The following is a 25,867-nucleotide window of genomic DNA, read 5'->3' on the forward strand; positions in this document are numbered from 1 at the left end:
ACTGCAGCCCTTAAACTAAATCGATTGCCCACATCATATCGAGTCGGTGGTATCGAGTAAAAAAGCGAAGAAATTTTTTTTTGCAAAAACGTCTTGTGAGCTAAATTTGGAATTGCTTATTGTTAGTTACTGTAATTTACGATTAACTTAGTAGGCACACGTGGAGCAAATGTCGCTTTTTCGCAAACCCAAGAAAATACAGCGACGGGTGTTCTCCAGCAATGCAGACGAGGACGAGGATATTTCGGCTGTGGACATCCATGGCGATTTGGAAACGCCCCCACCCCCGCCGCCAATAATCTCCTTATCCGGCAAGCGTGACAAAGATAAAAGCAAGAAAACAATTCGACTATCCGATGACAGTGGAGCAGTATCTGGCGGAGCTGCCGTCCAACACAAACCAAAAGCTCTTCTCAGCTTTGCTGACGATGGTTAGTGAAATTCCTTAGTTCTTCAATTAATATTTCATATTTACTATTGATTAATTCATTTATAAATGCAGAGGACGACGGAGAAGTGTTCCAAGTGCGCAAATCGTCGCACAGCAAGAAAGTAATGCGAATGCTGGACAAGGAGCGTCGCAAAAAGAAGCGCGAGGAACGAGCGGATATAACTGGACACAGCGGACACATTGGTTATGAGAATGGTGGTAATACACAGCATTTAGAGTCGTCCAGTGCCACTTCGGCTTTGGCTTCGGCCTTTGCTTCGGCTTCGGGTTCTGGTGCTGCTGGTTCAGCCAATCTCTCTAGTAGATATAAATGTACTCCGATAGCTAGCGACAATGCGAGCGTACAAAGTAAAAGTAAAAAGTGTGATAATGATATGATCCAAACCGAAATACGCACAGACGACTTTGTGGTAAGGTTATTATTATTCAATTTCTTATAAAAAACACAATTATTTACGTTTTACGTACAAAATCAAATATGCATTAAATCAATATGAAGTAGAGCTCAGTATGAGAAAATTTTTTTAATCATGGATAATTCTTTGGCTTGATTGTTGCATATATAATTAAAACCATCGAATTCAATTTTTAAATCCAAATTAAATCGAAAATAATGAATGCTACAGTCATAAGACGAATCCTTGCCTGTACTTTTATAATACATATTGTAAATATGTTTTTGCCTATGATAAATTTCAAATGCGTATTTAGTTATTATTTTTAAGCGAACCATTGCAACATAACTAATTCTTGCATGTTTACTAAACCCAAAACACTATTCGAGATTAGATTAAAGATGAGATGTTACATGATATACCATAACCTATCTCGGACTGTGTACAAATTTGTGTTTTATGTATTTAATCTTGCCGTAAATGCATTCAATAATGTATTATATTAATCTTGCTCCAAAAATTTAGCTTGTGGTCAAGAAGTCGGAAACCCCAGATGTGCTATTAAATGGACGCGCCGCTCTTTGTGCTGGTCGAGACGATATGAGCGATGATGATGAGTTTGATGATGGCGAGAGCGATAAGACGCGCCATCGGTTCTCAAAGCCCGAGCACTTGAAGCAAATGCTTGAGAGCGGCTCTATACCAGATGCTGCAATGATACATGCGGCACGGAAGCGTAGACAGCGGGCCAGAGAGCAAGGTAAACACCTCGATAATCTACTGATTGACATATACATATGTATATTAATAAATGTAAACATATCTCCAGGGGCTGTGGACTACATACCCATCGAGGAGCCGAAGGAAACGCCAAAGCTGAGTACACGCTTGCCACGCGAGGATGTGGAGGGCGATCAGTCGGACGATGAGGAGCGCATGGATATGAACGACATAACGGGTCGCAAGGAGCGCGAAGAGCGTCGCGAACAATTCTATGCCGTCGAGAATGATTGTATGTAGTAGTTTAGATAGCTAATGCTTTCTGTCCAAGACCAGACGACGTTTTTATGTTGCTATGATTGATGTGGATATATTGCCTAATATTTCAATATGTTCAATTCACTTTAGTAACTGAGGAAGATTCCGATCGCGAAATGCACGAATGGGAGAATCAGCAAATACGAAAAGGCGTTACGGGTGCTCAGCTGGTTCACGCCCAGCATGAAACTGTGCTATCGCGGTTCATGATCAAACCGGCCGCGAATAGTGGAGCAGATGATGGGGCTTACGAGATGGATGTGGATCCAGTGACGCCATCGACTGCGACATTGCTGGAGCAGGCTTATGCGAAGACCAACCTGGACAAAAATAGTATAATGGCAGCCAGCATTCGTGCCACTCTCCACAAGACCAAGCGAGAGAAAACGAAGGCAACCGCGCTGCGTACTCCACAGGAGATGCGCTCCACGATAGTAATGCGTCTTACGGAACTGCGAGAGCGGAACGATGAACACAATGCGAGCATCACGCGCATCGAAGCGGAGCTGAAATCTTTGAAGCTGAAGCAGAGCGAGTGCAAACAGAATGCGCCCACGGCGGCGGCTAAATATAAATTCTATCAAGAGATCAAGTGCTATGTGAACGATTTGATAGATTGTCTGGCAGCCAAATCTCCGGTGATCAACGATTTGGAGAAACGCGCTCTGCAGCTCTACAGCAAGAATCAACGCTATTTGGTTAATCGAAGGCGGCAGGATGTCCGTGATCAGGCCAAGGAAATGGCGGAGGCTTCAAGTAAACGAACCGAAAATAATTTGCTTATATTAAAAAAATGAATCTATATATAATTTATATTCGTAGAACCTGTGCAAGCGGCAGCACGTAAAACGCCGGAATATGAGGAACAAGTGCGGCGAGCAGCTGAGCGGGAAGGCCGACGCACGCGTCGACGTTGCGAACGTGAACGAAATTATTTATTAGCCACCCACCTGGATGGCATGTCCAGCGATGACGAGATTGCCGATCAACAACAGGAACAGTGCGTCGCGACGAAGGCCCTGATCGAAGCGCAAGCGGCAGAGGTCTTTGAAGACGTCAACGATGACTTCTGCAAAATTGATCTTATACTTATGAAGTTCTATGCCTGGCGTAAGACAGACATGTCTTCGTATCAGGACGCCTTTGTCAGTCTTTGTCTGCCCAAGCTGCTCGCACCGCTAGTGCGTCACGAGCTCCTGCTCTGGTCCCCGTTGTTGGAGGAATACACAGACATTGAGACAATGAATTGGTATCAAGCCTGTATGCTCTACGCCTGCCAGTCTAATGAAACGGCTGAACAACTCAAACAGGATCCAGACCTCAACCTTGTGCCTTCGCTTATAGAAAAGATTGTGTTGCCCAAAGTGAATTGTAAGTGGCACAATTATAATTTTGAGTTGCTTATTAATTGGGCTTTTTTTTTTTATTGAATGCTTAAGCCCTGGTCGCGGAATGCTGGGATCCATTGTCCACGACACAGACGCTTCGTCTTGTCGGCTTCATCAATCGTCTGACTCGTGAATTCCCGCTCAGCAGCAGCAGTAAGCAACTGAAGAAGCTTTTCGAGTCAATTATGGATCGTATGCGACTCGCACTCGAAAATGATGTTTTCATTCCCATCTTTCCTAAACAGTACGTAGAACACTATTTATAATATGAATATATTCAAATTGATATACAATGCTGATTGTAGGGTGCAGGAGGCCAAAGGCTCGTTCTTCCAGCGTCAGTTTTGCAGTGGGCTTAAACTGTTCCGCAACTTTCTTAGCTGGCAGGGCATACTGGCAGACAAGCCCTTAAGAGAACTAGCTATTGGAGCTCTGTTGAATCGCTATCTGCTAATGGCCATGCGCGTGTGCACACCAAATGATGCTATTAGCAAGGTCTCGATTATTGTGAATACTCTGCCAACGGTTTGGTTGCTGACCAACAGTGACACGCTAAAGAATTTGGAGTTGTTCATTAGCTATATACGACAAACGTTGGACAATTGCGATGCAACTAACCCGCTTCTCATGTATGTAAATGGAAAATCAGAATTTACCTGTAATGAGTTAATATGTATATTTACTTTTAGGCAATCCTGCGACAAGGCGAAGCAGATACTACAAAGACTACACAGCTTATAAAATGAAATGATTATACATTTATCAGAATTTATACTTAGCTCAATGAAGGCTATTTTGCTTTGATATGTCGAAACACAATCAAAAAATCCAGATAAACAAGAATGGAAACATAGCAATACATAGGTCCCTCATAACAAAACTTTGCTCATAATTGACGCGATTGTAAATACCTTTCTAAGCATGTTTATTGAAATACTTGAATTTCTATGCTTTTGTTGGTTAGACAAAAAGGCTATGAAAAACAAATTTCATTTAGGAAATCTTGTCTAGTATATATGTAGGATTCAGCGTTTCAATGGCGACAAATCCTAGTGTTTCGATTGGAATGATACAAAAGTGATAAAAATGCACTCTTTTTTAAATTTATTTTTTTTGCTAAAACTACTTTCATTGTATTTAGGACACTTGCGTGCATAGCAATAATAAAAACAATTTTTAAATTATGTACACATTACTTAACAATTCCAAAATACATATTACTTCATGCAGACCATAACCAATAAAAGTGCAATTTCATTTGAACATTTATCCAGAGTGTGTTTACCGTTTACTGAACAATTTTTATTCTAGTTTATCGAATAAAAGGTTAATCAGCCTTGGATACCGAAACGCGGGAAAAGTTCTGGGCGAGATCCACAACTTCCGCTTGCAGCGTTTGCAATTGTTCGCTGAGGGATTTGGATTCTGGACTGTCCGTAGTGCCTTGTTGCAGCATTTGCAAAACAAGATCTGCGAAGGATTTGGATCTTTAATATTTAAGAACGTAAAACGAAGTGCAATGCACAAGCCTTACCATGATAACGCAGAAGGAGCGCATTTTGTGACTCATTTAGAGTCGGTCGAATGTGTTGCAGAATGGTCGAAACAAATTTGCCGGACGCGTGCAAAATGCAGCCTGTAATTGTGGTGAAGAGTATCAGTGCAGCAAGGTGAAGTAAGAGAGCGGGTTCACGGCATTCTGATAGCTGTTGCATGAGCTTCTCCTTGTGACTGACAATCAGTGCGCGATCCTTTTTCTTGTCGGCCTTTTTAATGATCATGCTGCAGGTTTTTAGCACCGCCTCCGTAGCCAGTTCAAAGTCTTCTATGCTCTTGTTCAGCGCTTTGTTTTGTTCAAGTAGAGCATTGCGATACTGTGCATCTATTTCGTGAATAAGAGGTTATATGAAATATGTTATATTTCATAGTATTATTTGTTATTCGATATGATTTTAGTTACCACACTCTTGTATTAGTTTGATACGTTGATCGACGTTTAGATTGGTCATCTTGACAGACAAACTGCATTCGGCTGCCACATAGAGGGTCAGTTCGTTGCAAATGTCGTTGCCCAAGGACTTGAGCAAGTACTTGATTAGTTGCGCTTGGGTCTCTGTATTGAATAGCTTTATACCCTTCTCATAGAGGCGTAGATCCACTAGTAACGTGTTCACGCGTTCCTGAATGGCGGCATGAGTCTGGCGTCGATTCGTTTGGGGTGTTGCCTCATACAGTTCCTGCGCCTTAGCTAAAGCAGCCTGATTCAATTGGCTATAAATGTGCAGACATCATTAATAATAGACGAAAAAGAAAGTTAGTGAGGTTAGCATACTTCACGAAGAGTCCTGCAATTGGCTTGGCAAGATGTTCGAGTCCCTCTTCCTCCAGCGTACTTTTGATTCGGTTTATGATATCTGAACTCTTAACCAATTCTAATGGCTTGACGGACTTTCGCGAGCTGCCCGCAGATTGTTGAGTTGTCTCCTCATCATCGTCACTGTCATGATTGTGAGCAGCCGCGCGGCCCCGCTGATGCTTCTTGGTTGACTTGGTTTTCGTCTCCCTTCCCTGCGCACCGCCACCCGCCTTTCCAGAGGCGGCTTTCTTCCGGCGCTCATCTCGTTTGTCCACTTTACCATCGTCATCCGCATCGAAGTTGGCGCTCGAATTGCTGCCCTTCTGCGCCAGCGTCTTTTCCACAATATATTGCTGATAGGCACCGCTGTCGATGGCTGCTTTGGCCAGGGCGTGGGCCATGTCGTGACAAGGTTGTATCAATTGAGTAAGATATGCCTGTGAGAAGACTGCAAATGGAAAGTGAGTATGTTGATACACTAGTAAGTCAATAAACGAATGTATTACCAATGCTCTGCAGGTAAACAAAATGGCTGGGATTGCAGTGCTTCTGGGCCATCACAGCCTCGAAGGCTTCCTCGATGTCTTCCTCTGACAAATTCGATGGCAAGATGGTAGCCAAATCAAGATATTGCTTCGTTGCACTGCACTCATTCAAAGCAGATACAACTGTAAGCTCTATGAGATGTGCACCGAGTGCCACACGCTTCAAGAACAGGAACTGCTCGTTGGGGAACTGTTTGCGAATATAGGCTTTGGCATCGGATATGCCCAGCTTATTGATGGCCTCGTATTCCAGGAAGCTATTCTGTTTGTAGAACGAGTTGACCCACTCCGCTTGCGTCTTTGCATAAATGTGCGGCACATATTGGGCGTTGGCCTGCTTCGATGTCACCTGACCAGCGGGCATAATCTCATCTAACAGCGAGTGAAAGATTTTCTCCTGCACATTGATCTGCTGCAAGATCACGGACACATTTGTGGGTTTGGTGATGGCTGCTAGGGCGCCGCGTATTTTTGCTTTGCAGCGTTGAATGTACGCTTGGGTAAAGAACACGCGCGGGTTGGTGGCGTCCTGGCGACCCTTGATAGTCTTGCCCAAATGCTTCTCCATCACATTGTGTTGAAGAAACTCGGATGGCAAATCAAATTGGGATGTCAAGTCCGATATGGAGATTTCGCCACGTTGCGACAGTTTTTCATTGATCTCCTGTGCAATATGCGTGATGTAGTCCTCATCGATAAGCTGTCCCAACATCAGGTGAATCTGTGGATTCTCTGCTGCAATGCGCTCCGCCACCGCTTCAATCCGTGAAAGATCCACGTTAAGAGTTTTGCTGACCTCCACAAGATTGGCCCGACCTCCATTTGCATACAGCTCATCTTGGATTTCGCGTTCAAGATGTTCCGGTGTTATGTACTCCTTTCCGTCATTTGTAAAAACAACATCCAGCAGCTGCTTTTCCAGCAGCAACGTAACTATTTCAATGCAATTCCGCTCCGAGAGCCTGTTAAAAGATGAAAATATGCATGACAGCTGTTGAGCTATATACTTTATTAGTTGTTTTCCACTTACTTTTGCAGCGTGGACGTTAGCTGTGCCTTCTGGAAATCGGCGGCTAAGCGTTTTATCTCGTCCCAATCGCTGCTCATTTTAAAAAATTTATTTTATAATTATTGCAATTAATCTTATTGAATTGATCCAAATCAGAAATGTGACGCGTCAACAAAAATCTATTTCTATCGTTAATTTATCGATAAATCAGCTGTTTTGCTCTTATACAAATTTTGTAAATCAATTGCATTATTATTTTAAAAGAAAGAATATTAAAGAAAATTAATTTATTTTTAATAAATTGCTATTTGTGTTTAAGTGAATACTAGCTTTAGATTTTGCTTTTTAAATTTTTTGATGGGCTGCCATAATTTAACGGTTTGTTAATTTGCAGGCAATCAGCTGACTGACATTTGCTATAATTTTGGTATTTTGAGAACGGCCAACATACGGTCACACCTCTCAGAAGGATTATTATATTTAAACCAACTTTGGATCGAATTGTCGGACATAAAAATATGTGAATTGATAGGCATGTGTGCATAAAGCAAGCGATGTATTACAAACACTAACCCTGCGAATATGTCGATCTCAAAATTATTCGTGAAAGTTTTCAATGAAGACATATTTGAGAAATTGGATCAGGATAATTACAACTCTGACTTGGAGGATGATTTGGAAGGAGCCAATTGTTCGACCATACCCGATCCGCGATCGCCAAAGCTCGAAGAGCTCTCCGTGTCGAAGTGCGTTGCAACAGTTGTCAGTTGTTTAGCGATGAGGACAATATTTATATCCACACACATCCTTTTCAGGCAGATGACCATTGTGCGCAACTGGCTGGACGACAAGTTCCAGCAGATTCAAACGGACAGCAATGAGGAAATACGCAAGCTCTATGTGGAGACAGAGGCGCGCATCGGTCCGGAACTGGCCATATTCGATGTGGACTATACCACTACTGTGCGTGTGTCCACTGATAGATTGGCCTTACGTTCGCAAGGCAGCTTTAATACGGTGCGCGCAAATTGTTGCGTTTACGGAGGCCGTTGGATGTATGAGGTAATCATATCGCTATTACTGTCAAATAGTTGGCCATGAGTTGCGAGTTTCGAGTTACGTATGGTGGTTGCTTGGCCAACGGTCAATGACACTGAACAGGCGTAAACACTTTCGGGAGACTGGGCAATTATCGATAAAAGCGCTATCGACATTTTGTAATTGGAGCCTTCTTCCTTCCTCCCTAGATTCAACTACACACAAAGGGTGTCATGCAAATGGGTTGGTGTGGCAGCAGCTGTGGCTTCAATGAGAATAGCGGTGTAGGCGACACTAAGCTCAGCTACGGCTATGACGGCAGCAAACAACAGGTCTGGCACATCTCTACCAGAAAGTATGTGGAAGTCTACCGTAAAGGTTGCTTACTAACAACAGACTCCTTGTTAGGTACGGCGACAAGTGGCAAATTGGTGATATCATAGGTGTCACCATTGACGTCGATAGGGAGATAATTGAATATTATCGTAACGGGCGCTCTATGGGCGTGGCATTTGACAAGATTCAGCGGGGACCGGGAATCACATTCTTCCCTGCCATTTCTCTGGGCTACACACAAGGCGTGCAGGCGAATTTTGGTAACCGACCGTTTGTCTATCCAGTTCCCGGCTTTCAGCCACTGATGGCCCGGCCCATTCTGAAGCTCCGCCGTGCCAATTTAATTATGGACTATCTCGTCAATTTGGCCGGTATCTTCTCACACTATAACGCGCAGGCTGACAAAAAGGACGAAGTGCCTGGCGAAATACGCGTGTCAACGAAGAAGACAGTCTACTGCATTTTCGCAACGTTGCTTATTGAACGCTTCACGAATGAGGTATTCGATCCCTACATAATCGAGGATGTCCTGCTGACACGGATAACGCATATGACCACGCTACAGGCTGAGAAGGAAAACCCACATAGTGTACTTAAGGGCCTATTGTCCCTGCTCTGGAACTTCATGGAGGCCGATGAAGTGAAGTTTGTGCTGCGAAAGCTTGTCAACGCCCTCTTGGCCACCTACACACATACCGTGCAGGGCGTGGACTATGAGAAGCATCGGCAGACGTTAAACGCCCTCCACTGCATCTGTTTGCACGAGCAGTCCCGTAAATACCTGCTCGAGAGCAAACTGTTCAAGAAACACTGGTAAGTGTTATAAATCGGATGATTCATTTTGATTTAAATGTTTATATATAAATTTATATATTTACTAAATATTTTGTAAGTTTAGTTATGTTTGCTGTTATCATTTTTTATTAGGGTTAAGTTATACAAATTTGAATTTTAGATAGATAATTTATTTTTAATCTTATATTATATGAGCAATTTTAATGTTTATATTTTTTAATTTTTATACGAATAATTTCGGTGAAAAGAAATAATTTTGTTCAATTACAAATCGATTTTTTGATGATGATTATTATTTTTATTTTTTAAATTAAAATTTTATTAATTTAAAAATAGAAATTATTTAAAATTAAAATTTCTTTCTTAAAATCTAGCCTTGCCTTCTTTTTGTATATACATCCGCTGGAGTTTTATATATTGGAGGAACTACTGCCCGACTATATGACCTGGACGGAGGGAATTGATGGACCTAAGGATAAGTATTTAAATGCTGTGGAAAAGGTACGCAAGCTCACAGAAAACCTATACGCGGCTCAAAAGGACCTGCTCAACACGTTGATGATAAACTCAGATGGGGGACCAGATTCGCCTTCTAGTCGGAAGCTGTTTCTAAGCAAAATGCGACGCTATGTGATAGACCTAAGCATGGAGCAGCGGGTATGAAATGGACGCTTGCAGCCACTTTAAGTGAACTAATTCTTACGTGTTGTTTGCAGCCATTCCATGCCTTTTTCTTCATGCAGTCCAGCATACAACATCCGCTGGATTCACCGGTGGCTCTGGCTTTCGTCTGCATACTAATCGATCAGGTGCGCTCACTGTTCAAGGAGGAGCTGCCCACTCACACAATGGAAGTGAATGCCGATTATTTTATTGATGGCACATTTGATTATATGCACTTTGATCGCGTTGGCGGCGTCTTGTCGCACCTGCGTAAGGTCCACAGATCGGACATTGACACATACCTGGGCACAGAGCGCACTCAGCAAATCTATGACGAAGATCGCAACTCCGTAAGAGTTAACGAAGTGGGTATGTATGATGAGTGCATTGGACTTACTTTCCATTTTGATGATATACAACGTTTTCAGATACTACGCTCTACCTACTAGGCGAGAATATTAACAATGTTGCGGTCATTGGACACACACAAGGTGCCAATAATTCAACTTTCACCCATTTCCTAAATCCGCGTACACCTCAAACTACGGATGCAGGTCCCGGCAACTTGTCTTCCGAAGCGAGTCTGTGCGAGCTGCTAGACATTTGCGTGCTCTTCTACTACTCCGCAGGACACAAATACATTGTTAAGATAGCGTCTGTACGGGATGAAATAGCCACACTCAATGAGGTGCTCAAAGAGACGAAATACTATCGCGAAGATATTGAACGTCGGCTGCTAGCACTTGAGCAGCATACGAGTGTCTGCATGAATGAGAATCATCAGCATGTGATGTCTGAGCTACGTTCCAAATTCAGTCAGCGGCAAAATGTGTTTGCGGTAAGAGAATTTACTAAGAATACTTCATTAATTATTGTAGATCAATATTGAGAGCTATTTGATTGGTGCACCCAAGGAGTTCACTTATTGACTACAACTTATCAACTATATACTTTTATATAACACAATCCATAAATTTCTACAGACACGCTCTATATCTCTTGCACGGAAACAAGTTTGGCTTCGAGCAGTAGCCCTAAATAATCACCGACGCCTGTTGTTGATATGGCTATTGGAACGAGTTTTGCGCTCATTATCGGTAGGCAGTTCATATAAATTGCATTTGATTTATTTTAATTAAATTTGTTCCTTTACAGAGCGCTTCGAGCGTGGGCTCACTCTTTGCGTTTGTGCCAGAGGTTTATATAAATACCTTGCCTATTCTGTTGGACAGCGTGATGGACTTCAGTCATCACGATATGTGTACACAGTTTGATGTGTCGGATGCCGAGTGCAGTTTGAATTCGGCGGCAGAGTTTTTGGCAATCCATTCGGCGGACTCGCGTATTGTGCTTGCATCGTGCAAGGACTCTCTGTTGCAGGCTCTGGGCACCCTCACCTGCCACAAGGCGGGCGTACGTGCTCTCGAGCGTAGCTCAAAGCGGGCTCAATCGTCTTTAGTGCGCGCTCTTCTGCGCCCCTATGAGAACCGTGCGTGGGGACAAAGTAATTGGCTACTACTGCGATTCTGGTTAGGCGAGGGCTATGCTTTCAAGGATGCACGCCAGCCCAGCGTATGGCAAGGTGGCTCGCAGCCCCTACACCAGGGCCTGTGCCGAAGTCGCTCGCGAAACGAAACACATACTGGACTATTGCACAATGTGGCGCCGGCAAATCCCTCAAAGCATTTTCAACGACTAATTGGATCTAAGCTATATGAAGACGAGCCGTTTGCCACGACTTTTATGAACTCGGTGCTGAGTCAGCTGAACTGGGCCTTCTCTGAATTTATATTGTTGCTGCAAGAGGTAAAATGTTGAGCTCTTAACAGTTTCCTTTTCAATTACATTCACATTCATTTCTTTTAGATACAAAATACGGCCCAGCGGCAGGAGAACACGCTCTTTGAGCCGAAACAATTAAAGATCTGCTCCATGTGCTTTGAGCTCACTGTTTCGCTGATGCGTTGCCTGGAAATGATAATAACCGTTGCGCCGGACGTTGTGACAGACGAGTCGCGTCCAAATAGTGACTTGCTATTGAATCGTATTTGCCAGCTTATCAGTCAAGTGCTCTCGCGTGTCACTGTCCCACCTGGCTGCTTTCAATTTGTGGTGGACATGTGCTCGGCGGATCTGAATGCTGTCACCCACTTTCCGATTATCACTGCCGCACTGGGTATTCTGATGGCACTGATGCGCGGTGAGTTGGACAGTGATGTGACCCCACAGAAGGTGACTCGCATATCTCGCGCCTTTCTCACCGATCCCAGTTTTCAATTCGCAACGCTGGAGTTTGCGCTGGGTGAGATACGAACGCCGCTGTTGGAGCAAAAAGAGATACCACGTGGCAACTTCGATCCTTCGTCGCGACCACACATCGATCCGCTGACCAACGATGTGCGCCTGCCCCATCTCAACAACTCGAAGCGCATACGCGCAGATCCACCGATCATTAAGTTCGCGCTCTCTGACTGTTAGTTGTGATCCTACTTTGTAGATAGTTTCAGTTTAAATAACTAATCCTCTCTTTCAGATCCGACGCATGTTTCCCACGAAGAAATCGAGGATGTTCGCCATCTAATTGAATGTCTGCGCATCAAGCAGAGCCTGCTCTCAGATATAACGCTGCCGTCGGAGGATTCGCTGTGTCCCATCTGCTGTGCCAAGCCAATCACTGCCGTGTTTACGCCCTGCAAGCATCAATCCTGCAGCGACTGCATCATGCAGCACATGATGAACTCCAAAGTGTGCTTCTATTGCAAGACCACCATACAGACAATCGAACTGTTGGATGGCACCCTCATCTACTCCAATGATGAAATGCTCGCTACCGACAGTGCTTAAACAACAGTAAAAACCCACCGCAGTACACAAAGAACGTCTAGTCACCTTTGAAAAAATTGCTACGCTTAACGTGTGGTGGTTTACACAGAAGTACATACATAGCTATATATTTTTAACTTTAGTTATTCATTTTGCATGCTTTTTTATGCTTGCAATCATTTGAGATGTGATATGCTAGAGCGCAATTTAGACAGCGCTATTAACTAAAACAAAGTACACACTAAATTAAATAGTAGGCACATTAATATATATTGATATATATATATGTATATATATATATATATATATATATATATATATATATATATATATATATATATATGTAATATGTGACCATTTTATGATCTTTGGTTTACACAATTATTTTGATTATTATTTATGAGCAAACAAACTTCAAAATTCATATTTATAACTATTATATTGTAAGCAGAGAAACTATTTCTAAAATAGTATGCATTTAAAATTCATAACAAACAGTGGAACTCGTCTTTAAGTACAATACAATATTTTTCCTCTCTCCTAAGTATTCTAAGATTGTACGATTGACATTTATTTAATTATAATTCTTCAGATGGTCTCGTTTTGGGTTGATACATAGAAAACAAACTTCAGACGCAATCCGGCTCTTAACTTTTAGACTTAACATATATAAATATATATTGCTAAGCTCTGCCTAACAATTATAATTTAAGTAGAATTCAGCGTTGCTTTTGCCTTGTGTTCTTTCAATATATGCACGAATTGTTGAAAGTACGATCTATCTTTATCTTTATCCACAAATTAAAATTATGCATTTCTGGAAATACAAATATAGACTTTGAATGACATTTTTAGAAAAATAATCAATTGAGTATGAGTTTTGGTCTTTCTAAAGCAATTACTACTTGAGCTGGAGCACGCGTAGTACAATATAATACAATCAATTTCTTTATTTAAATATATGCAGAGTTCAATATGTTTGAGCACATTTATGTGTACGTAAATATAAGTGTCAGGTGGTGTCTGAAGCCTTAGTTTAAAAATTTCGTTTGATATTTAGTTTTTTTTTTTTTTTTTTTTTTTTTATTCGTATTGTCATATTCAAGAGGTTAAGAATTTGTATCTTGTGTTAACATTGATCAAGGTACATTTACAAATCTGCATTTAGCTATTGAATTTGAATAGTTTCTACAGTGTTTTTAATAGACATGCACATAAAAGCCTTTTCGCTAGCTACAGTCATTTATGTATATGTATATGTATTTATATTTATGGCTTACACAAACTGCATACATATGTATGGGTATGTGAGAGTAGCTTGAAATCTTTCTGGCCGTAAAAAATAAATAGCTTAATAAATTACTATAATTAAATCATTTAAATCAAACAAGTAATTTTATACTAAATTAAAATTAATCTTAAAAATTAAAAGTAAATTTCATTGTCATTAAAAATTACAATATATATTTAGATATATGTGTATATACTGCAGCCAGTATAAACGAGAGTAGTTAGGTGTATATGTATGTATATTTGAATACAGATACATACACATATACACTCTCGTATATGAGAATCAACAGTTAACCAACCATAGTTTAAGAGCTTACAATTGCTGACTATACTCTAGAAAAGCACATTGACATAGAGACGATATGACTGGGAGTCCGAGATTTCCCTATTCGAGAGGTCTACAGCAGGCTGCAGGCATTGGAGTGCATGCGATGCGAGTGTCTGCCGTTGCCATGGCCTCCGAATCCGCTGCAGCACTGGTGAGTAATGGGACCCGATCTGCGTGCGTGCTGGAAACTCTGGCTATTGCTCATCTTCGGCTCGTGCAGCGTGTGATGGCAGCTGGGCGCATGACTATGTCTGCAAAGATTTGCATGAGATTTGCTAAGATGTTGCTGTTGCTGCACACGTCACATGTCAGAAAGTGGCTTACCCATGGTTACAAATGCTCGAGTCGGATATGGAGCTCGGCATTATGCGACCCATTGACTGTGCTGGTGGGGGTGGCAGAAATAGTGGACAGCCGCCTGCAGCCGGGTCATCGCCACCGCCGTCGTGTCCAAAAATGGCAAGACGCACGTTGGCCGCTTTGGCCACCGACTGTGATTCCACTTCCTGCGCTTCCTCAATCATCTTGTCCAGCTTCTCCATGGCCTTTGTCTGCTTGGCAGCGAGGAAAGCTTTCCGCGCTGCCTTGGACATGGAATGGGGTCTAAAACAAAAATGTATTTCGATTAATTAGCTCAACTCAAGTTTTGGCTAGATCTCACCTGGCTGGCGCAGAACTGGAACGATGTGGTGGAGGTGAATGCAGAGAGATCGATGACATGGAATCCTTACTACCTGGTCGGCTGTTGCTGCTGCTCGCTTGCACTGCGGCTGGCGCTGTGCCCATTCCGTTCGGCGGCGACGTGCTGCGGCGCATAGGACAAACTTTTGGAATCGGAGCTCCTTCAGGTGGAGCCCCTGAAGCCACACAGGCATCCTTGGCTGTCGTCGCAATAGGCACGTTGATTGCCTCCAGGGTGGTGCTGGTGGAAAACGTGATTTTTCTGATTAGAGTGAAGTCGGTGTCGTTCTACATCAAGTAGTCCCACTTACTTCAACTTGGTAGCCTTGTCCCGCTCCAGAGATGCGTTGGATGTGGAGGGCTTTATGCTCGCACTGCTGCATGTGGCCGATTCACGTGCCGGCGCAGTTGAGGGAGGCGTCAGTTGATCCATGGCGGCCAGCTCCTCGGGCGTAAACTTGTCCGGGTGACTGGGACGTGGCTTGGGCGGGGCACTGCCGATGCGGAAGGGTGGCGTGGGACTACTGAAGCCACATGGCGACTCACAGTTATTGTTGCTGTTGCCGGTGAGTGGGCCTCGGGAGCTCTGCAAGTCCTCGAGAAACTCCTCGGTGTCCAGTATAAGCGAGCCGAAGATGTCGCTGGGCGAGCGCATGAAAACGTGACCAGTGGAATTGGAACGGGATTCGCGGCGCTTATTCTGCTCTGGATAACAGGCGCTTGTCCGCACTGGTGAGTTGGCGATGCTTCTCCTGGCCACGTCCTTGAAAGTAACCGGCGAGTAGATGCGACTGCTCCGCTCATCAGCTGCAGACGTTCCGGTGGCTCCAGCATGATGAGTCAGAGCCGAGGCAGCCACCAAGGCACCGCTTGCTCCCAGCACCACGTTCGACATAGCCGCCGGCGGGGCCTCGGCTGTCTGCGCTGCATTGGGTGTATGTGGCTTGGACGCTGGCAGAATGGCCTTGGGTATGGGTGTAAGCGGCGGTGCCGCGGACATGGGATTCAACTGCAGTCCAGAGGTGAGCTGCAGCGGCAGGCGATTCTCTCGGTCCTCCAGCCAGTAGGTCTTCATGGTGCCCTTGCCCTTGACATCGATTTCGCCGCGCTCGAGTATTTTGTAGCTGGGTCCGATCAGCACCTTTGTAGACTCCGATATGTGCACCTTCATGGCGATGCTGGTGGACTCCATTCGGGAGGCGGTATTAACGCTGTCGCCGAACAGGCAATATCGCGGCATTTTCAGGCCCACAATGCCGGCGACAACGGCGCCCGAATGAACGCCCACGCCTACTCCGCACGAACAAGAGAAACGTGTGAGATATAACGAAGCTAGGGACTCTTATAGAAGATAAAATGGTCTTACGAATTCTCAAGTGCTGTCCCGTCGAAGGGTCCTTCAGATCGGTTATGGCATCGACCATATCCAGCGCCATATCACAGACTCTCTCGGCATGATTCGCATCCTTGTCGGGTGCTCCAGCCACTACCATGTACGCATCACCAATTGTTTCCACTTTGTAGACCGAATTGCGCTCTGTGAGCGTGTCGAAGATTGAGTACATGGCATTCAGCATCGATACCACTTCCATGGGAGTAATGCGACTGCAAATCTCCGTAAACGTGACTATGTCCGAGAATAATATAGACACACTGTCGAACATCTGCAGTTGGATTGATATTCATATAACTTTCACTTGATCTGCATCCCCGAGAGGAATCTTGAAGCAATCTCACCTCACAGGTATCTATGGGATTCTCGCCGCGTCTCAAACGATCCGCCACCTGCTTGGGTATCATTTGATATAGGAGCTCATCGGTGCGTCGCATTTCCTCGTCCAGCTTACGCATAGACTCCTCCAGTTTCTTGGACTTTTGCTGCTCCTGGTCCAAGGCCAATTTCAGTTCCACGGACTGTTGTGTGCCCGCCAGCATGAGATCTCTGCTGAAGTCGTGCATGGACAGATCGTTGATGTAGAGACCAGTTGTGATCAGAGACGTCAGATCTGGCATCACTGGAGTGCCGAGGAACATTATCATTCTCCAATTTTCCATATAAACCATTTGACCTGCAAGATTCTATGTGTGTTAGTCAGTGCTTATAGAACATTTGAAGTAAACTGAAGGTTAGATATAATGCCCTAAAACCGTTGAAAATGGGACATCAGGCTAAAATAGTTGCTGAATGTATATATTATTGATCAGGATGTCGAGCGAGGTCGATTTTTGTCTTTCTGTCCATCCGTCTGTTCCTTTGTCAGTTGAAAATATATCCATATATGTGAACAAGTTTTAATTTGGTCTAGGCGGGCCAATTTTTTATCGAACAAATAGATCATATCCTCTAAATTTCTTTAAAATCCATAAACTAAACAAGTAAGACCGTTGCAGTCGGGCGTTACCGACTGCGGAATACTCATTCACATCCCATCAGCAATTTAGTAGCTAAGTATTGTATAATATTCTGCTTTTCCCGATTTGCCACGCTCCTACTGGGCGTAGACACCTCATTTTTGGTCAGTTCTTAGAAAGAGCTAACGGTACCCTAACTGCATAATTTGAATGCTTATGCTCAAAAAATGTAAATATTACAGGGTATGTTTTGATATGCCACGCCTCTAAAGAGGCGTAAAAATTTTTTTGGGGGCATCGATAGAGGAAGTGGCATGGCAAATCGGAAAATGCATTTTTCGATTTGCCACGCCCTTAGTGGGCGGATCGGGAAAATTTTAAGACTTTATAAATCGGAGATATACCCAAGTATGAGTTCCAAATTTTAAGTCTCTGCTTCAATAGCGCCGAAAAAGTTGCGTTTATATGGACAGACAGACAAGACGGACAGACGGACATTGCACAAAACCAATATACTAATTCACTTTTGTGATTCACTTTGATAGATGGTGCTCTGGGATATAAAAGTATTGATAGAGGGGTTCAAAATTCGCTGATGATGATTGTTGTATATATCTTTTCTTAAGCCAAATATGTAATTTGATTATGAACTTAAAACTTTTTTCCAAAATATTTGTAATATTTCCTATTCTCGCTATGATGAAATCATTAATGCGTTAATTTAAAAACTACTCTAAACTGAGTTACCTTTCAGTCGCAGAGATTTCTCCGGCTCGCTGCCATCATCATGCAGCAGCAGATCCTCATTTTGGGCATCCAAACGCTCCGTAACTGGATCCACGGTAACCAGCTCGAATATGTTGTTCGTGCGATTGAGTATCTAATGGGGGATAGTAGAGGAGAATTTAGGCAGAGCAAGCAGAGACAGGGGACTAGCAAAGCACATACGGTTTGAAATTTGAATGCAATTAGCGGGCGTACCAGGTCGAACCAGGCTGTAATCTTCTTGCCTAGCAGCTCGGGCAGTATAACCATCAAAGAGTTGCCAATGCTGCGCACCACCATGTCGGCGCTGCAGGCAGGGATTAGAGTTAGTTGTTGCTAAAGCCCTTTGGAGACTTGTGTAATATATTCAGACAGCTCTGCTTACCCAAACACGATGCAGAACGGGAATATCTCGAAGAGCACGTGCGCACTGATGGGTAAGTGCTTCTCCTCGCGGGTCATGGCCAGGGAGGCGAGGGTGAATGCGCGATTATCGAACGTCAGCTGAAAGGTCACGTGCACCGTATCAAACAGAATCTCCTCACGGACCAGCTCAATGTGCATCTCCTTGTGGTAGAAGTAGCGCGCCACCTCACGTATCTGCCCCATCGTATAGTAGACAAAGCCCCGCCTCTTGGATCTGTAGTGGAGTGTGAGTCCCTGCTTGGTCTCGTTCTCGCAAATGAAACTGGGCGCACGCATGCGTGGGTATGAGAACTTCAGATACTCATGCAGATTGTCCAGACCGTTGAGAAAGTCACGCATGTGCCGCCCCAGCACAGACAGCACTCGATCGTATCCATATTGACCCACAAAGCCAACAAAGTAGACGCCCAAACGGTCCATAAACTCGCGCTCTGATACTCCCAGAACCTAAGCAACATATGAAATATGCAAAGGTAGATAGTTTCATAAATTGTTATTTAAAATTTGTGTAAATAAATATTTTTTGTTCACTTTTTTCTGTTTTTTGTTTATCAATTAATTTGTTTTTTTTTTTCGAAATTTTTTGCTCACCGTTTGCGCTTTCTTGGCCAGTTTTTGCAGCAGATTCTCGGGGTACACCTGATGGACACTGAACGAAGGCGCATCGATGCCCGCCTGTCGTCTGATGTCCTCCCATTTCTCCTCGCCGTACACAGATTTGATGTACTCGGAGAGGTTCTCCAGCAGTAAGCCATACATGTTAGCGGAGATTCGATTTAATTGGCCCTATTTGGTTTTCAGCTCAGTTAGCGTCTGGCATTTTTAAAGAATTACAGTATTTATGACCTGTGAATAAATGGATCGGTAACTAATTAACTTTAAATAAGGATACAAAAATTAAATTATATTTGGCCTTTACTCGTCTCAAATTGGACTGCACTTATCTTCGATGAATATGAAATGTGACTTATCTTTTAATTTTATTGTCCACATTATCTCTTTAAATAGATATAGATTCGACTCTTGCCTTTCGAAATTATAAGCTAAGCTCCTTAAAATCCAAGCTTGTTTACATTTTTGTTCGGTTCATGGCAACAAACTCGAATTGATTTAGCACATTTCTCACATTAAGTATACGCCCCGTGGTGCTTTTCAGTCAAATTGCATTAGAATTTGTGGTCAGCACCGGGTGGCTTCGGTTTTCTGGGATAACTGTGTATATTGTGGGCAAATCCCCGGAGGCAAGCGACCAACCAATGTTGACATTTTCGCAATGCGCCAGACATTTGGCGCCTCATAATTTATGCCAGCCGCAAAGCAAAATCCGATGATTTTTTTTGTTTAATGTTGCCTCTCGGGAAATATGTCAATAGATTTGCTCATCTTTTGATGCGAGGATTTCATCAACTTGTGGTTTAAATCAACAATTGGGCGGCCAAGTGATAGAAAATTTGTGGCTACTGTTGACTTTTCATTTGGCATGGCACGTTTTCAAGATTCGCTTAGTCACGATTCTTGAGGAGACAGCTAAGAAAATGAGCATGCCAATACCTTAGCTTAACCACATCTCAATGATGGATAATTTATGAGTTTCTCAACTTCAAGCAATCGATATGAACTCTAATTATGGGTTCTATTCACAAATGTGAAATGGGTCTATTGGTTTCAAGCAATGTCAGCCTTGCTGTCTGTCCGTCTGTCAGTCAGTCCGTATGAACGACAACTATTTGATTGGTTTTGGAGCTGGGGATTTACAATTTAAAATATATCCCTGTTCGATAATGTTAAGATTCGCCAACAAGTCGACAGCTACTATATATTTATATATTTTAACACTCTAGACTTTTTAATAGTCTAGAGTGTTAAAGTATATAATGAATACTCGTGTTTACCAATGGCAAATTGGGAAGATCTGTATCTTGTACAGAATTTTATCGAAATGTAATTGAAGTTAACATTAACATAACATAGACATAGTAATCTGGCAACCCCATACAATGAGTGTACTTGACATTTCACTCTCACAGCTTTCATTCCCTATTAATGTGATAACGGAATCACATCGCGTTTACTTTCATTGGAACTACATCGCCAATTAACCCAGCAACATTCAGCACTTTTACAGATACTCTAAATTGTATTAATGTTGACCTTATTCATATTCATATTTGTATGCCTCCTATATATGTCGATATAAACAGAGTCCTTTCGATATAAAGTTGGTCGTCTGAGTGAGTGGCATGCAATATATAGAGTGTAAATTCAAATGGTCTTGATTTCCATTTGTATGCAAGCCGAACAAGAGGTAAAAGCAATTTGATTTGTTCCTCTTCCTCTTCCCGCTCCCCGTCGCTGAATTGTGAAATGCATCAACAAATTATCTAGTAAATTGATTTGTCAATAGGAGAGTGCATAAAATAATAAAATTTGCGGCTGGCAGCAAATACAATTAGATGCACGAGCAGCCAGGCGGAACAACCTGAGTGAGCATATTCAATTATAACGCATACGCAGCGTGCGCCGATAGATAGAGTTTGTCTCGCAATGGCTGGAATGCTTCTGTGGACGTCAGCCATTCAAGTTAATTTGGACTTACGTCCGGCAGAGCATGCCTTACGGCGAGGGCGGTCGGCCGGCCTTTATTGCCAACGTAAGTGGCTGTTAATTGAGCCAAGTCAATTTATGTGTACACAGCCAACAATTGAGTGTAAATGCGCAGGACAATTGCTATTTATATAGTGCGGCATGGTTTGCTGGCACATTCGTTGGCAATCTGAGAAGTGGCTCGCCTCGAATCAACGCTAATTCAATTGCATTCAAAGGCACCTGCCGCTGCAGCTAACTAGGGCCGAGTAATTGGCCAGATATTCAAGCCAACATTGCCTTGAAGACGCCTCAGCGCAAACTTGCATAATAAACAGCTGCGACAGCCAGCCGGACGGACACCAGGGTGACATTCGTTAGCATTACTGCTGCAGCCGAGCCAGCATATGTTCGTGTCAATTGAATGTCATATGCGCTCAGCATGAGCTGCTGTAAATTGAGTTATGCAAGCGAGACTCGAGAGTCGAGACTCGAGGCTGCACTCGCCAACAGTCTGCTTCAAATTAGGAAGAGGCTGCGAAGTACTTGCTGGCATAGCCGATGAGACCAGTAGTTTCTCTGGGAAACATCACACTGAAGGTGAATTCTGTAAATAATTTCGACGGAATGCCACGAAAGTAGCGCAAAGAACATTCTCAATTACCGCTTCGCACATCCTCAGAGACTGCGTGGTTACATCAAACACGAATTGCCGTTGCACGGCTTTAATAAGACGACAGACAACTCACGGGGCGAGTACTGCAAGAGCGTATAGTAGCGGAGAATACAAATAGGAAATAAAATCAGACATTACTCTCACTTTGCATGGCTTTATTCGCGCTTTACTGCCATTTGCTTTGTCATAAACATATTTCATTGTATGCTTTATTATTATCCCAAACATACATAAATTTATCTTTCGGCGCAGCGCATAAAATTGCCAACCTAAAGCTAAAGCCAAAACAAAAAACAAAAAGTAAAACAAACGAAAATAATAAATTTGTGGAAAATCAGGAATTTGCATTTCGCTCGCTCGTTTTACTTCACTGCATTTAATGGAAATTGTGTTTCAGAAAAAGTGAAATTTATTACCATATAAATGCAATCATATTGATTTGCTTTGAACTTAACGCTGATACTCCTTTACGACGTCAAAGGAGTATATTGGTTTTGTGCCGAGTATACAACGTCGATAAAACAGAGAGACAACTGAATAATTGAATTGAGTGAATTTGTATTCCAGGTATACGTCAACCATGCCTGATATCATATTTAGATATTTCCATATGATTTTCTAAATAATTATAATTCATCTCGTTTCATTGTTATTTAGAATATAGTTCTTCATTTTATGATGATTTAATCTGTTTGTTTGGTTTTTTTTGTGGTGCGCGATTTAATCTAAAGTCTTGGGTTTAAAAACACATTTCCGTATATGTATATTACAGCAAGATCAAAGAGCATTTCTGGTGCGCTAAAAATGATATCGTTCATTTGTTTCATATTTACTGAAAACGTTCTCTACCGATCAAGCTATAGCTATTTAATCATGTCCACTAGGCTGTGGGCTATACAAAGAATTTACATATGTATATCTTTCAGGATTTCCAAATTTGAATCACTAAGGTCAAGGCTAAGTTCCTCTTCCTATATGTAAATCAACAACTCAGATGATTCATCTGCCTCTTGAGCGAGCATTATGAAGTCCGTTATGCGTGAGATTGCAACGATCTTACTTGCTTGCCTATTATTTTTGTCAATTGATCTCAGAGGTAGAATATAATTAAATAGCTCATACGATTTCAGCTAAACGAAAACATAATCCCTTGACGTCAGCTGTATAGAAGAGAGGGAAAAGATATTTTTAGTACCTTCCTGTTCTGTGTTTTTTCTTTCGCTCATATGTATTTGGGAAACATTATTAAAAAAGCTGGCCTTAAGGCAAATAAATCTTTTCGATATATAGAAAACGCAGCTATTTTTAAAATACAATGATGTGCGAACCAAGGCAAATTTTAGAAACAACAAAATCACACATTTAGACATGAAACTAGCAGAAATTAGACAAAATTGTCAACACAACATTGTGAGAAATATAAATTAAACAACAAACAACAATCATAGCAATAACTTTCGATTTCAATTCAGGCGTGGCTCGTTCACCTCCTCACTTTCTCTAAGCCATTTGGCATTGGACATTTCGAAGGCCCTCGAAACACTTGTGCCAAACGCCTCAAAACATTGTCCAAAATGCTGTCATACGATTCAGTTCTTCGGTTTAAATATTATTTATTTATTTTTTTATTACATTTTCGTTGTCTTGTTTTTATTGGCCAATTACGCCGCGGCATTTATTTATGAATGGAATACTCGACGGACATGCAAATATCTCGACAGATCTGCCCATTTGTTTATATTTTAGGTATATGATTGCGTTTTACATTTTGCGCGTTTCAAATGCCAAAATAATAAACAGGATGTGACTCTCTGCTCGGGTATGTGACGTCAGCACCCTTCTTCTGGATGTTCTGATCAAATGCTATCCGAGGAAGTGCTCGACCGTGAGAGGAAGCACAGTGGGTGGTACATATATGTACCACTTATTGAGAATGGATAGGAAACTCAGAATAAGAATAGCTGTTGTTCTTAGGGAGGGAAAGGGCTGAGCGAGGGCTGCATTGTATATAAAAGCTTTCCGGGTATATCTCCGAAGAAGGTCGATAATTATCTAGCTGAAAAACTTGATTGATGTTTAGGAATTTAACAAGGCCAAGGGGATTCTGGGGGTAGCATCTAAAAGCAATAAAAATACTTGCATAATATAAATCACTAACGGTCATAGATCTTAAATAACGGTCTTTGGTGTTCGCAAAGAAGTATCTTTCACTCACGCTTTGAATAAACTCAGAGAGCAATCGATTAGGTCGGTTCTACAACGAGCTCGGATAGAAGCCTTTTTTGAGTTCTTTCCGGACCTTTGATTGAAAATATGAATTATGAAATTTTAGGTATGTATGCGATAGCTCACGCAACTGAGGGCAACTGAATTTGAGAATAAACAATAAAACGGTTAACAGTAGTTTGAAAGCTATGCTAAAGACTCAATCTAGACATTCCACAGAGCTTGCATTAAAAATCCTGTGATCGCTTTGTTAAGGATACCTAAAGTAGTCCAGATACGAAACCTAAACCTTTAGTCCGAAAACTGTAGAATTTAGAGTTACATATATTTTTATTATTGATTATATATTTGTATAAATATATATTTTTAGTGAAGGTTAATCTACACAAGTATATAGTCTAAATTGTTAGTTTATAGCTTTATGTTATGAGATTAATAATATGGACAGACGGAGATAACGAACGAATGCAATAACCATAAAAAATTATTAACTAAATGGAAGTATCTATGAAATAATTAAAACTTAACATGAATTCAAAAAGTAATTCTAATTCTATTAAAAAAAAAGAAAAACATATATGCATATATATAACATATATTTTTTAGATTTTATGTTTCAGAAAAATGATTTAATAACATGAATTCTTGCTTGTCAAGCAAGTTTATTTAAATTAATAATCATATCATTCATATTTTTATTTATGAAGTATAAAAAATGTGAAGTATTCATAAATAAAATTGTATAAAACGAAAGTATAAACTATAGCTTATGTCTTTGTTAAAAAAAAAAATGATCATTTGCAACTTCATCATAATGTTTGGTAATGATAATAATAATTATAAGTAATAGTACAACCTAGTATGAGTTGTCTTTTCTTTAGAGACACGTGCCTATCGCAAATCCCAACTAATTAAACCAGACAAACTGCGACTGTCAGCAACAGTGTTTCAAAGCCCATAAAATGTTCCCATTTGACTGACAACAACAAAATAAACAAACAAACAAACAGAAATGACTTTTGCAATAAATGAAAAACTAAAACAAGCATCAAAGTATTCTTAAAAGACTGCGATGTGATCCACTGATGCGCACTTGCTGCCAGCTTTTTGCGGCTTGTTATCATCAATCATGTCAAATTATGACCACATATTCCACAGACTGCAAAAGTGCATATCAAGTTGGACTTTACAAGGCTGACCTCAATGTCCTTGACCATCGCCATGTAACGCAGCAGATGGATGTGCAAATTTGTCATGGCCATTGACAGTGAGTGATGACGTGCTATGAGGTGCAAATTGTTTTGCAGATTTTGACAGGCCTCAGATAGAAAGAGTTTAATATAATTTAATCAACTCGTCGCAATCTGAGTTTGATTTAATATGGGGCTAAAGCTTAAAGAGTTTGGTAAGAGAATAGAAATAGTTTGATATAACTAAATCAACTCGTTGCAGACTGAATTTGGCAATAGCTGAAAGAGTTTTGCTTCAAGGTGTCCGCTGGATAAAGCTTTTATTTATTTTTATTTTTCTAGTTTCCGAAAAAAACTCACATCATACGCAGAACGGTGGCAAAAACATTTTAATGAATTTATAAACAATCGAAATGTCTGAAAGGCAAATACATTATAGAAGCCAGACCAACACCTAGTTGGCAAATAAATATCTGCTGTATACATAGCTGACTTATGTGCAGAGCTGTA

General features: G+C 41.7%; 4 protein-coding genes and 1 long non-coding RNA gene across 16 annotated transcripts in view; 3 read left to right on the plus strand and 2 right to left on the minus strand.

Moving 5' to 3' along the window:
• Positions 1-7: 7 nt before the first annotated feature.
• On the plus strand, positions 8-4,541 carry LOC108621322 (PAX3- and PAX7-binding protein 1). 2 transcript variants are annotated; one of them, XM_089462713.1, is made up of 10 exons: positions 8-95; positions 152-431; positions 503-861; positions 1,372-1,606; positions 1,676-1,858; positions 1,975-2,640; positions 2,707-3,255; positions 3,324-3,516; positions 3,578-3,901; positions 3,962-4,541. In XM_089462713.1, exons 2-10 carry the CDS (start codon positions 170-172, stop codon positions 4,011-4,013), a joined length of 2,823 nt encoding a protein of 940 aa, XP_089318839.1. In that variant the 5' UTR covers positions 8-95; positions 152-169; the 3' UTR covers positions 4,014-4,541. The 2 variants fall into 2 exon arrangements, with proteins under 2 accessions (XP_089318839.1, XP_017874051.1); XM_018018562.2 differs by having other exon boundaries at positions 155-431.
• Ufl1 (UFM1 specific ligase 1) lies at positions 4,354-7,447 on the minus strand. The gene is made up of 6 exons (XM_018018565.2): positions 7,204-7,447; positions 6,135-7,135; positions 5,605-6,076; positions 5,233-5,543; positions 4,807-5,154; positions 4,354-4,742 (listed from the first exon to the last, which is right to left on the minus strand). The coding sequence occupies exons 1-6, from the start codon at positions 7,278-7,280 to the stop codon at positions 4,600-4,602; spliced, it is 2,352 nt and encodes a 783-aa protein (XP_017874054.1). The 5' UTR covers positions 7,281-7,447; the 3' UTR covers positions 4,354-4,599.
• A 170-nt stretch (positions 7,448-7,617) lies between these two features.
• On the plus strand, positions 7,618-13,700 carry Kpc1 (Kip1 ubiquitination-promoting complex subunit 1). Of its 2 annotated transcripts, none has more exons than XM_018018557.2 (11): positions 7,618-7,928; positions 7,998-8,244; positions 8,430-8,575; positions 8,629-9,369; positions 9,726-10,008; positions 10,068-10,383; positions 10,443-10,852; positions 10,998-11,111; positions 11,170-11,820; positions 11,881-12,487; positions 12,548-13,700. In XM_018018557.2, exons 1-11 carry the CDS (start codon positions 7,765-7,767, stop codon positions 12,856-12,858), a joined length of 3,990 nt encoding a protein of 1,329 aa, XP_017874046.1. In that variant the 5' UTR covers positions 7,618-7,764; the 3' UTR covers positions 12,859-13,700. The 2 variants fall into 2 exon arrangements, with proteins under 2 accessions (XP_017874046.1, XP_017874048.1); XM_018018559.2 differs by having other exon boundaries at positions 10,464-10,852.
• Positions 13,701-13,897: 197 nt separating this feature from the next.
• Gyc88E (Guanylyl cyclase at 88E) overlaps positions 13,898-25,867 on the minus strand; it is a 53,548-nt gene continuing 41,578 nt past the window's right edge. For 8 of the 10 annotated variants that reach the window (XM_089462708.1, XM_089462707.1, XM_089462704.1 and 5 more), the window contains 10 exons: positions 19,274-19,528; positions 18,642-19,129; positions 18,440-18,563; positions 18,239-18,371; positions 16,877-17,208; positions 16,506-16,803; positions 15,451-16,429; positions 15,120-15,401; positions 14,783-15,061; positions 13,898-14,709 (listed from right to left, as the gene is read on the minus strand). In XM_089462708.1, coding sequence (XP_089318834.1) covers positions 14,529-14,709; positions 14,783-15,061; positions 15,120-15,401; positions 15,451-16,429; positions 16,506-16,803; positions 16,877-17,208; positions 18,239-18,371; positions 18,440-18,563; positions 18,642-19,129; positions 19,274-19,441 — 3,264 coding nt within the window. In that variant the 5' untranslated portion in view covers positions 19,442-19,528 and the 3' untranslated portion in view covers positions 13,898-14,528. Of the gene's footprint in view, positions 14,710-14,782; positions 15,062-15,115; positions 15,402-15,450; positions 16,430-16,505; positions 16,804-16,876; positions 17,209-18,238; positions 18,372-18,439; positions 18,564-18,641; positions 19,130-19,273; positions 19,529-25,867 lie in introns of those variants that run through there. The other 2 variants (XM_089462710.1, XM_089462711.1) reach the window with 2 other exon arrangements.
• On the plus strand, positions 19,289-24,686 carry LOC149270881 (uncharacterized). Its single transcript, XR_016268642.1, has 3 exons — positions 19,289-19,428; positions 19,484-20,819; positions 22,339-24,686. It is a non-coding gene; the product is annotated as an uncharacterized LOC149270881 (long non-coding RNA).

This window comes from Drosophila arizonae, chromosome 2 (genome assembly GCF_054131065.1).
Source record: "Drosophila arizonae isolate 15081-1271.41 chromosome 2, UAZ_ARI_1.0, whole genome shotgun sequence".
Taxonomy (NCBI): Eukaryota; Metazoa; Arthropoda; class Insecta; order Diptera; family Drosophilidae; genus Drosophila; species Drosophila arizonae.